The sequence below is a fragment of the Maylandia zebra genome, linkage group LG22 (assembly GCF_041146795.1).
Source record: "Maylandia zebra isolate NMK-2024a linkage group LG22, Mzebra_GT3a, whole genome shotgun sequence".
Taxonomy (NCBI): domain Eukaryota; kingdom Metazoa; phylum Chordata; class Actinopteri; order Cichliformes; family Cichlidae; genus Maylandia; species Maylandia zebra.
Genome location: NC_135187.1, coordinates 5779685 through 5794175, shown reverse-complemented (window position 1 = coordinate 5794175; position 14491 = coordinate 5779685). Strand labels below are relative to the sequence as shown.

The 14491-nt window shown below is 39.0% G+C and overlaps 1 protein-coding gene across 3 annotated transcripts in view; it reads left to right on the top strand.

The window, feature by feature from the left end:
- Nucleotides 1–1097: 1097 nt before the first annotated feature.
- The window catches only part of LOC101487650 (major histocompatibility complex class I-related protein 1), a 35657-nt gene continuing 22263 nt past the window's right edge, over nucleotides 1098–14491 (top strand). The window contains exons 1-6 of one of the 3 annotated variants that reach the window (XR_013095091.1): nucleotides 1107–1363; nucleotides 2312–2572; nucleotides 2694–2972; nucleotides 3088–3410; nucleotides 3783–3884; nucleotides 4276–5966. Coding sequence is in view for 2 of the 3 variants with exons in the window: in XM_076878901.1 (XP_076735016.1) it covers nucleotides 1303–1363; nucleotides 2312–2572; nucleotides 2694–2972; nucleotides 3088–3390; nucleotides 3783–3884; nucleotides 4276–4325 (1056 nt within the window). In the remaining variant the exon portion in view is untranslated. Of the gene's footprint in view, nucleotides 1364–2311; nucleotides 2573–2693; nucleotides 2973–3087; nucleotides 3411–3782; nucleotides 3885–4275; nucleotides 5967–14491 lie in introns of those variants that run through there. The other 2 variants (XM_076878901.1, XM_076878900.1) reach the window with 2 other exon arrangements.

Sequence of the window (14491 nt, the reverse complement as noted above, 5' to 3'; positions counted from 1 at the left end):
GGTCATTAACAGCCAAGAAGTGTGGCGGAGCCCGATTGGGACCTTTGGGTCTTTAGGTTTTGTTTTGAATCATTCTCTTCCCTGATCAGGGTATTTTTATGCTGTAAATAAAGTGTATTTGGTGAATAGACACATAGCTCAATACATGAGTGGGGCCAAGACAGGAATAACCAGTAACACCAGCGGAGAACACCAGTTCCTGCTAGGTAGAGCAGTCACTCGAGACTGTAGACTAGACTGACCAACCTGTAGACTGCCTAAGTGGACTACAAGAAAGCCTATGACAGTGCCTCACACATTGATCCTGGAATTCCTGGAACTGTACAAGATCATCAGAACCCTAAGAGCCTTCAATAGCACCTTAGTGGAGCTGATGTGGCATTGGTACTGTTGAGTGGAGAGCATAGTGTATATGAATAGTGTATATGAATGTTGCATAAAAAGAAATCGAAAGTGTGAAGGGGTGAATGAAGCATGTTGTATAAAACGCTTTGACTGCTCAGGTAGAGTAAAACTCACAATCAGTTCATTTAGGGAAGAATCATAATTTAGGTAAAACTACACCATTTGTGACAATCATAATATCAATCTGACTTTGAATTACACATTTAATGACGCAAAAAATGTTATGCATGCAGTTTGCATCCTTTAAATTCACATTGGCATTAAAAGATCTTGGACTTGTGTAACCTGCCTGCCTTCATTTTAGACCAATAGCAACAACTTCCACAAAAATCCCCCAAAACACAAATGTGTGTCCTCATAATTCTATCATTAAGTTGTTCATCTAAAGTAGCTCCATTTAAACAGTCTAATTTCAGTGCAGGTTTCGAGTTTGATGCTATAATTATAAGAAATAAAACATATTAAATTATCTATTTACATAAGTACTTGTAACTCAGTTGCCTGAAACCTGCAGTATATAGGGGATGTAGTTTTACTAAATAATAATGTTTAACATTTTTGCAGGGTTTTTTTCTTTTTCTTATTAACCAAGCTGACTTTTGCAACTCAATTGAAGCAGCAGAAGTAGTATTTATATAAAAATAAATCTGTCTAAAGTATCTGAAACCAGAGTTTGTGTCCTGTCTTGTGTCCTTGTTATGCTTTCAGGTGGAATCCAGTGTGCATGCCATGGTAAAAACAGAGAGACTGTTGGAGGCACACAGTCGGTTTAATGTTTAATTTTTTCTGACTCAGACAACTTCACCCCAGCCTAACAGAAAACAGAACTTGAACAAGTCACGCAACCACTTGCAGTTGTTTTTGTCTGTTGTTTTTCTTGTTTTAGTGAATGTGAAAATGGAAAAAAAGATGAAGTGTGTGCTTATATTACTCCTCTGTTCTCCTGCTGCATCTCCAGGTAAGATATTTTATTCAAAGTTTATTTAAGTTTTTATTTAAAAATATTTCTCTTGACTTACAGCAAATTGCATTGTAAGAGATTTGGTCTTTTACTTTTGCTATGAGCTGTCGCCATTTTACGCCTGACATGGACTACTAACAACACCTAACTTGTCAAAAAGACACAGGGAGATATTTAAGCATATAGAAGAGGAATTTTAGATCAGCAGCTGTGGCTATGCTTTTACAGATCTTTTGTTCAAAGTATCCTCTCTTGTGACATCCTTGTGTTTTTCACAAACTGGACTGTAGCTGAAAGGAAAGCACTACAGAGTGTTACAGAACATTATACACACAGTTAAGTTATTTAAAAAATGTTAACTTATTCTAAAAGCAGGTTACTTGATCTTTTATTTTCTATTTTATCCTTTTAACTTACACAATGTGGTGAAAATGTTTCTTTTCTTTTACGTGTTCATTACATGTTTTAGCAATGTCACTTTTGGGTCATTTAAAAGGTGCACATATGAAAGAGCATTCAGCTTTAACTTTATTGCACACACACAGTTACAACTCTGAGAAAGTTGGTGACACCCAGTCGGGGGAAATTCAACAGGTGAAGTCTTTTGTTCTGTGTCCTTGAGGATGGGTGGAAGAGACAAGGGGCAATCACTGTAATAGGAGATAAGGTTATAACATCTCTCCTTTTCTGGAGAACTTCAAGGGTACATCTGGTTACATCTGCTTGACTGTATTTAAAATTGACTGTGCTGTTTATCTTCAGAGATTCCTATCAGTGCCCTGTTGAATGGCCATTCTCTCACTCAAGATTGAGATTTAAAGGTGTTAATTTAATTAATTAAAATGATGAATCTGAACCAAGTTTTAGTTTTTATTTATCCTTCTTAAATGGTACAGAAATTATATAATACAAATGTCATCTGATTTTGTCCTGCCAATTTTACAGTAAAACACTCCCTGAAGTTTTTCTCCACTGAAACCTCTGGAGTCCAGAGTATCCCAGAGTTTGTGGCTGGTGCACTTGTTGATGAAGTTCAGATAGGTGACTTCAACAGTGTAAGAGGAGCAGAGCTAAAGAAAGACTGGATTAAATTCTTTGAGGATCATCCTCAGCACCTGGAGTGGTATAGTTTACAATCTCATGACAGTCATCACTTCTTTAAGGCTACAATTAAGACTTTGAGGCAACGTTTCAACCAAACTGAAGGTACGGATTTGTTTCACTTGTTACTTTTCTAATGTTGATTTGTCCCAAAGGTGCAGTTTCACTATGCTGTGCTGACATTGTACTGCTTTACCACAGTTACTGTTACTTTCTCTCTTTTCAGGTGTTCATATCATCCAGAGGATGAATGGCTGTGAGTGGAATAATGAGACTGGTGAGATTAATGGGTTCAATCTGTACAGTTATGATGGAGAAGACCTTCTAGCATTGGACCTGCAGACACTGACATGGATCACTCCAAAACCACAGGCTGTCATCACCAAACTGAGATGGGATGCTCAAAAAACTCGATTAGAATTAAACAAAAACTTTTTAGGCCATCGGTGCCCTGAGTTTTTAAAGGAGTATTTGCAGTATGGCAGGAGCTTTCTGCAGACAGCAGGTAGGATTACACAATCTGATGAAACATAATAGAATAGAAAGTTAATATGGATTTCTTGCATTAAAAGTAAAATAAAATTCAAAAAAGAATGTAACAACTGCCAATCTCTCTCCAGTTCTTCCCTCAGTGTCGCTCCTCCAGAAGACTCCCTCCTCTCCAATCAGTTGCCACGCTACAGGTTTCTATCCTGACAGAGGTTTGATGTTCTGGAGGAAAGATGGAGAGGAGCTTCATGAAGGTGTAGATGCCGGAGAGATCCTCCCCAACAATGATGGGACCTTCCAGTTGAGTGTTGATTTGAAACTTTCATCAGTCACACCTGAAGATTGGCAGAGGTACGACTGTGTGTTTCAGCTCTCTGGTGTGAATGAGGACATCATCACCAAACTGGACAAAACATCGATCAGGACCAACTGGAGTAAGACTGGATCCTGCAGGGTTTGAAAACTGAGTTTGATATTATGAAGTTGTTAACTAAACAGTTTAGTTGTCAAATTTAATTCCTAACTGCCATTCTTATTGATCAATAAAGACAAGTCTTTACAAGTGTAGCATAAGTCTGGCGTAAAAATGGCATCTCAAACTGGGTTAAAGTAATGAAGTACCATTTGCATTATGGTGTATCACTACTTTAGAGTGCACAAGGCGCATAACTAATGCTTAAGTAATGAAGTTTTGATGGCTTTGTGTGACATTTAGCGATGTTAGACTCATCAACTATCAGGTCCTTGGTTTTCTCTCCACTTATTCTTTAGTAACTGCACACATTTTGGTTCAGTATTATAAGTGTTGTCATATTTTGTTCAACAGAAAAGCCCACTGACATGGGAACCTTCATCGCTGCTGCAGTGATTGTTCTAGCTTTCACCATCATCACAGCTGTGACATTTTTGACCTACATAAATAAAAAATGTGAGAAATCTAAAGTTTAGTTCAAGTTCATGTCAAGTAAAATGATTATAGGGCAGTAGAAGGATGAGGTGAGAAGGAAATAATCAAAGTAAAAAGGAAATTGACACAAAATTACAACAGATATGGTTGATTTTAGTTTGTTTCAGCTAAATGTTCTACATCCTGTAAGTAATGTAGAACATTTATTAGAGATATAATATGCATTATTTAATTGTAAAACAAAGTACAGACTTGTTCTTTTTTGTTACACATGATCTGATCACTTGAACAGCCCTGATCTCCCTCTCACTTTCATAGCTGGGAAGCAAAGGCCATGTATTCAATAATCACTAGAAATTACACCCTTGAAAAGGCTAAAATATGTGTAAACTGTATGCTTTTGATCTTCCAGCTCTTGACGATGGCTCTGAGCAGTCTGAGAGACTAAATCCACAAAGCTGAGTGTCCTAAGAAGTTCTTCACTCCGCTCTCTGTATGACTTTCCTCCAGCTGCTGCTGTCGCCTCAGTGTTTCAAATACATATGTTAAAAACACCAGTGAATCAATTAGGCACAGGTAATGATCACATTCTGCTGCACTTGTTGTAAATTAGTGCATGGTCAGACATCTGTATGCAGCTCCTGTGTGTACATTTCATGCATTTGTGATTTTATTTTGCTTCAGTATGTAGTCATAGTATCGATGCAGCAGTATCACAAGTCTTCTACAAAGCAAAACTAACTTTATTGATAGATATGTATCTGATGATGACTGTTTGGTAGAACTGAAGTGTGTGATTTTATTGAGAAATTGGAATCGTACAAAGCATGTGGTATTTTCCAAATGACACTAAAATATCTGAAGGATGACAGCAACAGACTCTCATTTGGAAATGAAATTTTGTCATTTTATTATTTCATTATAAAGTTGTATGAAAATTCTCCATATTGAAGATGCACTGAATCACATGACCCCCTATGAACAAAGACTTGGCAACAGTTGGTTGAAACATTACAATTAGATTTTGTTCCTATTAATTTTATATATTTATTTGTGTTTCTTTTATTTTAATTCTAAATTTTATTTTGATTAAAAATAGTTCATATACTTTTTATTTTGGTTAAGTAAAGAATGTTGCTTCAGATGTGAGCTCTGCTTTGATGCTCTAATAAAAATGTTCTCTGATGTTTTTTTTGTTGTTTTTTTTTTAATCTTCAGAATTTGAACATTTCTATCTATCACTGATTTAAATGGATTCATAGTTTTCTCACTCTGAATGTTGTAAATTGCCTTCTGGCTTTGGGAGCATACAGATTCCTGATATTGTCAAGGTTCTGGGTCTTGGACTGAGTTTATTTTGTTTGAGTATTTCTGTGCTATTATGATTTAAGTTTCACTAGTCAGTCCTGAATTTATTCTTGTTATTGCTGCAAAGTTTTCCTGTGATCTCAGTTTAATTTCTTGTTTTTGAGGTTTCCTTTGTGTCGTTGTCCTGTGTCCCTCGCTTTCTCTCGGTCTGTGGGTGTGTGTGTCCTTGCGTCTTGTTTCCCTTTTCTATTTAATGTTGCCTCCCTTGTGTTTCCATGTTACCCCTGTCTCTCGTGTGTATTTATGTATGTTCTTCACAGCCCGTTTTGCATCTCTCCTTCTTTCTCCAGCTCTCGCTCTTTCCCTCCATGACTTGTCTCCCTTCCCTCTTTGTGTTTCCTTCCTCTGTCTCCCCAGTCAATCCTCTTCTAATGTTCCTGCCTGTTTCTTGCTGTGTGTTTTATTTTGACAGTCTCTCGTTTTGTGTTCATTGTGTTTAGTTTTGTTTCCCCTGGTTCGTTATGTCTGTTCGTCCCAGCTTTGTTCCCATGTGTTTCTACTTCCCTCGTCACCCCTCTGTGTTTTAAGTGTGTGAGTTTTCCTTTGTTCATTGTCAGGTTATGTTATTTATGTGTCATGTTCAGGTAATCGTGTTTAAGTGGTTCATATCCAGGGTTCATGTTGTCATGTCATGATATTCCAGTGTTTAGTCCAGTTAGTTTAGCCTTAGTTTCCTCTTGCCTTTTGCTTTGTATTGGTCACCAGTTTTTGAATAAACAGCTTATCCTCACTTAAGTCAAGTTTCGTTTCCACGGGTTCATTAATTCCATAGAATTACTTCCATAGATGGTGACAGAGAGTACATAGCACTAAGAGATTTAAACCTCTTATATTAATGCAGCTTTTGTGGTACTTCATGTTTTTGAGTTGTAAACAGGAGACAGATAAGATATGATAACTCTTTATTGTCATTGCACACTCATACATAGTACAATACTACAATAAAATGGGAAAACTGTCCCACATTGGCACTATGTACAACACAACACAACACAACACAGTAACTTAACTTAACAATAAAATGAATAATAAGTGTATGTGATCCTTTGCCATTACTGCTGCTAAACTGTCAAACAGTTCATATCAGAGTAGCTACCTCATGAGTGTTTCATATACAGGTCCTTCTCAAAAAAATTAGCATATTGTGATAAAGTTCATTATTTTCTGCAAGGTACTGATAAACATTAGACTTTCATATATTTTAGATTCATTACACACAACTGAAGTAGTTCAAGCCTTTCATTGTTTTAAGAAAACGCTGCACAACAAGAAGAGGTGACCGGACCCTGAGGAAGATTGTGGAGAAGGACTGATTCCAGACCTTGGGGGACCTGCGGAAGCAGTGGACTGAGTCTGGAGTAGAAACATCCAGAGCCACCGTGTACAGGCGTGTGCCGGAAATGGGCTACAGGTGCCGCATTCCCCAGGTCAAGCCACTTTTGAACCAGAAACAGCGGCAGAAGCTTCTGACCTGGGCTACAGAGAAGCAGCACTGGACTGTTGCTCAGTGGTCCAAAGTACTTTTTTCGGATGAAAGCAACTTTTGTGTGTCATTCGGAAATCAAGGTGCCAGAGTCTGGAGGAAGACTGGGGAGAGGGAAATGCCAAAATGCCTGAAGTCCAGTGTCAAGTACCCACAGTCAGTGATGGTCTGGGGTGCCATGTCAGCTGCTGGTGTTGGTCCACTGTGTTTAATCAAGGGCAGGGTCAATGCAGCTAGCTATCAGGAGATTTTGGAGCATTTCATGCTTCCATCTGCTGAAAAGCTTTATGGAGATGAAGATTTCATTTTTCAGCACGACCTGGCACCTGCTCACAGTGCCAAAACCACTGGTAAATGGTTTACTGACCATGGTATTACTGTGCTCAATTGGCCTGCCAACTCTCCTGACCTGAACCCCATAGAGAATCTGTGGGATATTGTGAAGAGAAAGTTGAGAGATGCAAGACCCAACACGTACACCAAATTTGACAAAATTTATGTAAAGCCCCATTGATTACGACAACGATTAGGCACTATCTGAACATTATTCGACCAGTAATTTTCTTTATTAAAACCTGTGTCTCAAATAGGTTAACTTTAATGCAAATACACACAAATAATATCAGAAATTGCAGAAAGTTCATATTTAATGTAAAGTGAATTTGAGTGAATTTGAGTGAGATTCAGGATCCATCTGATCTGCTGAGCTGTTGTCATAGAGGTTTCTCAATACCACAAAAAAATAATAATAATAAAAAAATAAAAAATCTAATTTAGTGGAAATATATACACTGCTCAAAAAATAAAGGGGACAACTAAACAACACAATAGAATTCCAAGTCAATCACTTCTGTGAAATCAAACTGTCCACTTAGGAAGCAACACTGACAATCAACTTCACATGCTGTTGTGCAAATGGAATAGAAAAAAGGTGGAAATTATAGGCAAGTATCAAGACTTCCTCAATAAAGGAGTGGTTCTGCAGGTAGTGACCACAGACCACTCTCTGTACCGATGCTTTCTGCCTGATGTTTTGGTCACCTTTAAATGCTGGCGGTGATTTCACTCTAGTGGTAGCATGAGATGGAGTCTACAACCCACACAAGTGGCTCAGGTAGCGCAGCTCATCCAGGATGGCACATCAATGTGAGCTGTGGCAAGGTTTGCTGTGTCTGTCAGTGTAGTGTCCAGAGCATGGAGGCGCTAGCAGGAGACAGGCCAGTGCATCAGGAGATGTGGAGGAAGTCGTAGGAGGGCAACAACCCTGTGCTCTTCACAGATGAATGCAGGTTCACACTGAGCACATGTGACAGAAGTGACAGAGTCTGGAGACGCCGTGGAGAACGTTCTGCTGCCTGCGACATCCTCCAGCATGACCAGTTTGGCAGTGGGTCAGTAATGGTGTGGGGTGGCATTTCTTGTCTAGCAATTTCTTTAGTGTCCTTTTCTCTGCAACTGTCACCAAAGTGTCCAGCTTCATGTCGACCACAGAGCCAGCCTTCCTGATCAGTTTTTCCAGCCTGGATGAGTCCTTCTTTGCTGTCCTGCTCTCCCAGCACACCAGAGCATAGAAAAGTACTCCAGCAACCACCGACTGGTAAAACATCCTCAGGAGCTTCCTGCAGATGTTAAAAGACCTCAGCCTCCTGAGGAAGTACAGTCGGCTTTGGGCTTTTTTATACAGGTGCTCTGTGTTGCATGACAAGGTTCTATAACAAAGGAGGCAAATTATTACACGATGTTACCCTGTCAGACCAGGGGTGCCGCTAATGAGGCTGGTAAGAGAGAAGGGAGAAGAAGAAAGCAGGTGAGAGAAAAGATGGAGTGCCGCTGTAAAGCCTGAAATAAAGTGCTGAACCCAGACGTCGCCTAAAGACCTAATTACAAACTTAACAAATTGGCGACGAGGATGAGTGCTTCAGTACCGAGCCCACTGCCCTTTTTGCAACATGTGGGTGAGCCGCCGATACTACGGAGCCCCGCAGGGGACATGGGAGAAAAAAAAATTAAGACGGACTTTTGCGATATCTTGCAAAAGTTGCATTCCAACAATGGCGGCAGCTACTTAGTTGTAATATTACTCTTTCTGGGTCACAAAATACACTTTTAAGCTATTTTGAGGCGTGAATGTAGTTGTGTAAACGTCAGATATCTGCTCGGTTTACAAGACATCACATATTTGCAAAAGTGCTCCGACGTTTTCGGAGATCTGACACCCACCATCTCGAAGCTAACGGGAGGTTGAGACCTACTACAGCTGGGGCCACTTTTGAGAGTTTTGTTTGCTGATTTTACAGCTTATATCATCTAACTTTTTCTTATTTTTTATTAACTTAAAAAATAAGAAAAACAATTGTGATTTGACAATTTCATATTTTATTAACTCATAAACACATTTGAACTAGCATTAATGAAATAATATTTATTTACAAGACGAAGCGTAATTTGGTTGGCAAGAACATGGCTGATTTCAGTTAAATTAGCATGTGGAGACAGAACTTCAAATCATCCTAATTGCAACATCCCTAAGTATTAGTTCTTAGGGCTAAAGGGCCCCTAAGTTTTTTTTTGATTACTTTGAATGAGGAAAATATTAATCGAGACTGCCTTTTATCAATTATACCATCAATTTTTGTTTTTTACTTGTGCAAAACAAGGATGAAGAGAGACCTGCTGCTGTGTGTCCACTGAGTTCGCTGCTGCATTTTGTCCTTTAAGTATGTGTAAATACAGGCAGCACGCTGGCATGGTAGTTAGCACTGCTGCTGCACAGCAAGAAGGTCCTGAGTTCAGTTCCACCATCAGCCTGGGGTCTTTCTGTGTGGAGTTTGCATGTTCTCCCAGTGTTTGCATGGGTTCCCTCCGGGCACTCTGGTGCTCCGGCTTCCTCCCACAGTCCAAAGACATGCAGTTAGTGGGGATAGGTTAATTGATTAATCTAAATTGCCCATAGGTGTGAATGTGAGTGCGAATGGTTGTCTGTGTCTCTATGTATTAGCCCTGCGACAGACTGGAGACCTTTCCAGGGTGTGCAGCTGCCCTATGCCCTCTCGCCCTATGACAGCTGGGATAGTCTCCAGCTCCCCTGCGACCCTGGAAAGGATAAGCCGACGCAGATGGAAGTATGTGTAAATGTTAGAGTAGGGAATATAATTTTATTTATTTTTTTTTTAAGAGTGCATCTAAGGCTGCACGTTAAATAGTATTTTCAACCAGTGATTCCTGAGATTAGGGACAAAACAGGTTTTAATTTTCTAACATCTATTTTTTGAGTTTTCAAAAACATATCTACATATAATTGTTACACAAAGTTTTGGCTGTCTCACCATGTTTTGGTACAATCTCCCAGGTGTAACATTTTTTTAATAATTTATGTTTTTGCTGGAGAAGTGCAAGGTTTGTGTCAACACCATCAGACACAAAGAAATGCAAAAATATATATTTTAAATTAAGTTGTTTCAGCTATTTTGACTATTAGCAGCTTCTCTATTCTATTGTTTATGCACATATGTATTCAAACGAATTATATCATGTTTAAAAGTAAGATTGTTTTGGCTTTTTATTATTAGAGTTACAGTCATACATATTTTCAGAAGCTTGTATTTAATCTCTATAAGAAACAATCATATTAAGCAGCATGCAAATGACACATTTATTGAGAAAATTACATATTTTTATTGGAAGATCATGAGGGAGGAAAATATATGGTTCTCCAAAAGAGAAAAATAAACAAAAACTCCATATTATGGAGTTGACAAGGTGCTGACGGTGGTGACACAAATCTGACGGTGGTGACACACTAATAGAAAACAAGATATTATTTCTTTCAAAATGACCATTAAGCCTGAACAACCTTTGTAATATCACAAGACACATCATAACAATTCTGTTTTTGCACATGTTAAGTTCTACATCTTAATAGTTCACCAGCAAGTAGCTGCCTACTACTCCTTGATTCCTAAAGTTCTCTGTGGTTGTGTGTTTAGCCCCTGCTGGACTTTCTCTCCTTTTGACTCTCTGTGCTTGTTTCCAAAACCTTCTCTTCTGCCTTTTTTCTCTTTCTTTCAGATCACTGATGTTCTTTATTTTTCCCTCTTTCACTCTATTTCTCCATCTTTCCCTTTCCTTTATGAGAAACTCTTTCTTCAACTCAGGCTGGCTGTTAATTTTTTCTCTCCTTCTTTTTTGATTATCCCAGTTCCTTCTCTTTCGTTCCTCTACTGACAGGTTCCCCTTTGCCATTCTAGCCTGAAATGTACCATTTTGTAATTACTATAATTTTTCTGAACCTTGTGCTTTTTTACATATTAAGGATGAATATTCACAACACAATTATGCATTAAGCAATAGAAATGCTATCCAGCCATTAAGTCTGATGTCATTAGCCGTTTCCAGGTCCAAACTCCGCTGCAGATCCCAAAGTCAAAGGAACTCTGCGGCATCACTGAGAGTTACAAACTGTCTAAATTCTTTCATCTTTAATAAAATGATCAGTGTGGCTGCTCTACCAGGTGTAGCATCCAGGCATCCATGAAAACAGAATATATGAAATTTAACAGAGTTATAAGTTAGATTGCTTGTTTCCACCTAAACATGATATACCAGCTCTGCTACCACGTCCAACATAAATGAAGACAGAAAGCTTAACAGCAGTGACTTCTGTAGGGTTACTGAAGTTGGGCTAGCTGGTATATAGTGATGTGCTACGTGATCGCTAGTGACACAGCTATGTTAGCATAATATAAACACAGTGAAGCTGGAGGATGAATGCTAACTTTTTTCTACTTGATAAAAGTTAATGCAAGGGTTTCTGATGGTTAGGCTGACAGTGATCACTGACTGTTTTTAGGGGCTTGTTCAGATGTAATAGAACAAGATAAAAAGCATTAAAACATTTTAACAGTACAACAGGCTTAATAAACACAGAGTAGTTTAGGCCCGGAAGCAGGATTCATACATCATCACTTAAAGAACAGCTCTCGGGGCACAGCTAGCTCATGCATTACTTTGATCAAGCTACCACAATATTACCCAGAGTGCAAAGAAATGTATTACAGTATTATTACCCAAAGGTAATAATAAAATTTTGTAGGCCAATTGTGAACATGTTGTTACACTTGTTGTAAATTAGTACATGGTCAGACATTTGTATGCAAAGACTTTTTGTTGCCAGACAAAAAAAATCAAAAACAAACAGACAACAGACATCGCATAGCTATTTTCTTTTAGAAAAACAAATCTAAAAATAGATTAAATAGACTGCAGTTCAAAGAAAGCCTTAAAATGAAATGGAACAATATTTAATGACACCAGTATAACGAGTATAAATGAGGATGACAAGAACAATCACTGCAGAAATCATAGAAGCACAGCTTCTCCAGAACCTCTCATGTCTGTCACATGTGCTCAAGGTGAACCTGCTCTTATCTGTGAAAAGCACAGGGCACCAGTGATGGACCTGGTAATTCTGAATTCTGCTCTTCTTTGGCAAATCTTAATTGAGCTCCACAGTGCCAGGCAGTGAGCACAGGGCCCACTAGTGGACGTTGGGCACTCAGGTCACCCTCATTAAGTCCGTTTCTGATTGTTTTGTCAGAGAAAATCACGCTTGTAGCCTGCTGGAGATCATTTTGTAGGGCTCTGGTCGTGCTCATCCTGTTCCTCCTTGTAGATACCTGGTCCATCTGAGTTTGTTTTGTTCACTAATTTGTTCATTGTGGTGATGATGTCACTCTTATGTACACCAAAGAGCTAAAATACACAGTAACTCACAAACTGATGAAGGACTCGCATAAGCAGTCATCTGGAAAGTCCTATCATAGTTAGAGAGTATTTCTCTGTGGTCCATGCCTTCTTAAAACCCATCTTCGTCTGTTCTCCAGAACAAACCTGTACCATGGTATCTGATTATAAAAGAGGGACTCTTCTGGAGGAGAGACATCAGAAACAAAGTTTGTATCATTAGTTTGGAATAATGTTTATTTAAATAACTATCAGTGCGTCTTTCATTTTAATCAGTGCATTAATTGAAATGTACAGTATTTAATGGCCACTAAGAGGCGCTACAGCCTTATTGATCCAAGACAAACAGGAACTGTGCTACAGTAACAGAGGAAAGGAAAAAAAAAAAAAAACTATCGTAGCAGATTATATCAAATCTTTAGTGGAACTTATTACAAGCTCTTTTTGTTTAGCTCATGAATAGTTGACTTTATAAACTATGATGATTAAAGTGTTTAATAGTAAAACAGAATAAGTACTTATTCTTTAAAGACTTGAAGTAAATCTTTACCTAAAATTGTACAAATTTTACCAATAGTACAACAGTATATAAGAGTGAGCAGGCAGTCCTTGCAATATTGACTGAATTAGATTATTAAATTTACTGAGGATGTAAATATTGTTTTAACACTGATTTTCTTTATCACCATCTGTGATTCAAGTACTTTGACTTAAATGTGTCTACACACAAATAATATCAGAAATTGCAGTCTGATGGAAGGTAGTCAACAAGATGAAATTACTGCTGTTTAGTTCATTTAGCCGCAGGGTTTGAAGCGGTCCATAGCTCCACCTCCATGTTATATTCAAGAAAGTCTTCTCCACTGAAAATAAAAAATGCTAAGCATAGGATCCTCTTTTAAGATAGGATACACTGGGACCAGCCTTAAAGAATAGGGGAAAATGCCATCCCATAACTCATTGCAAAGGCCAAACCACTCATGAAAACAATTAACATTTGTGAATGACTCGGACCTATACAGTGTTCAGTAACTGTTTAATTGCTTTTTATTCAAAGGTTATGGCACACACAATGCTTCCAGTTTGGCACCTCTCAGTTTTCCGTGGACAGGTTTCTAGCTGGCTCCACACTCCACTCTCCACTGCCGGTCCCTGGCATTACTAAAAAAGGAACAGTTCATCACGCTAATTCCCTCCACCTGAACCTCAGCCTTCCTGGCACTGCCCCTCGAGCCCGCTGCACCATCCCTCCTCTGCAGCGGAGCCAAAGATCACACCTCCCTGCCACAACATTATAAACAAAGTAAATGTAAACACTATTTATGAAAACATTAATTGTAAATGCATTTTCCATTTCATGCTGTGGGTGGGGCAGTGGGTTCAGGGGAAAGTGTCAGTGAGGCTGGCTGGTAGTTGGGACCGATCTGGTGGTTATGCTTTCTCTATTTTAGTAGGTAGCTGTCATGGTTGCGGCTGTGTGCAGGCAGGATGAGGACCCAAACGCAAGCTCACGGAGGCAGGAATGAACTCAAAACACAGCTTTATTGCTGGAGAGAAAAACCATACAAACTAAACTGGAAACTATAACATATTACACGGAGAAACACATGGCCATGAATGAGGGAGAACGCGACACAGAACTGAGGGAGACGCAGACATAAATACACAGAGGGTTAACGAGGGAAGTGGGAGCACACGGGGAACACAGGTGACACTGATAATCATAACAAGACATGGCAGGAGTGAACGCAACACTGACGGGAGACTGTCAAAGTAAAACAGGAAGTACACAGAGGTTCAGACAGGAGGAGAGACAGCACGGGGAGAGCACGGACATAACGTGCTGGGGAAAACATGGAATAAAACACAAGGAGGGGAAACAAGGGCTCACAGATACACAGAGGGGCACACAGGGGGTAATCAAATAAGGAACATCTCAACAGAACAACCTAGAAACCATGGCATAAATAAAGAACAAAACACAAAACACACGAAAACTAAGAATGCTGGGCCAACATGGCCCAGGATCATGACC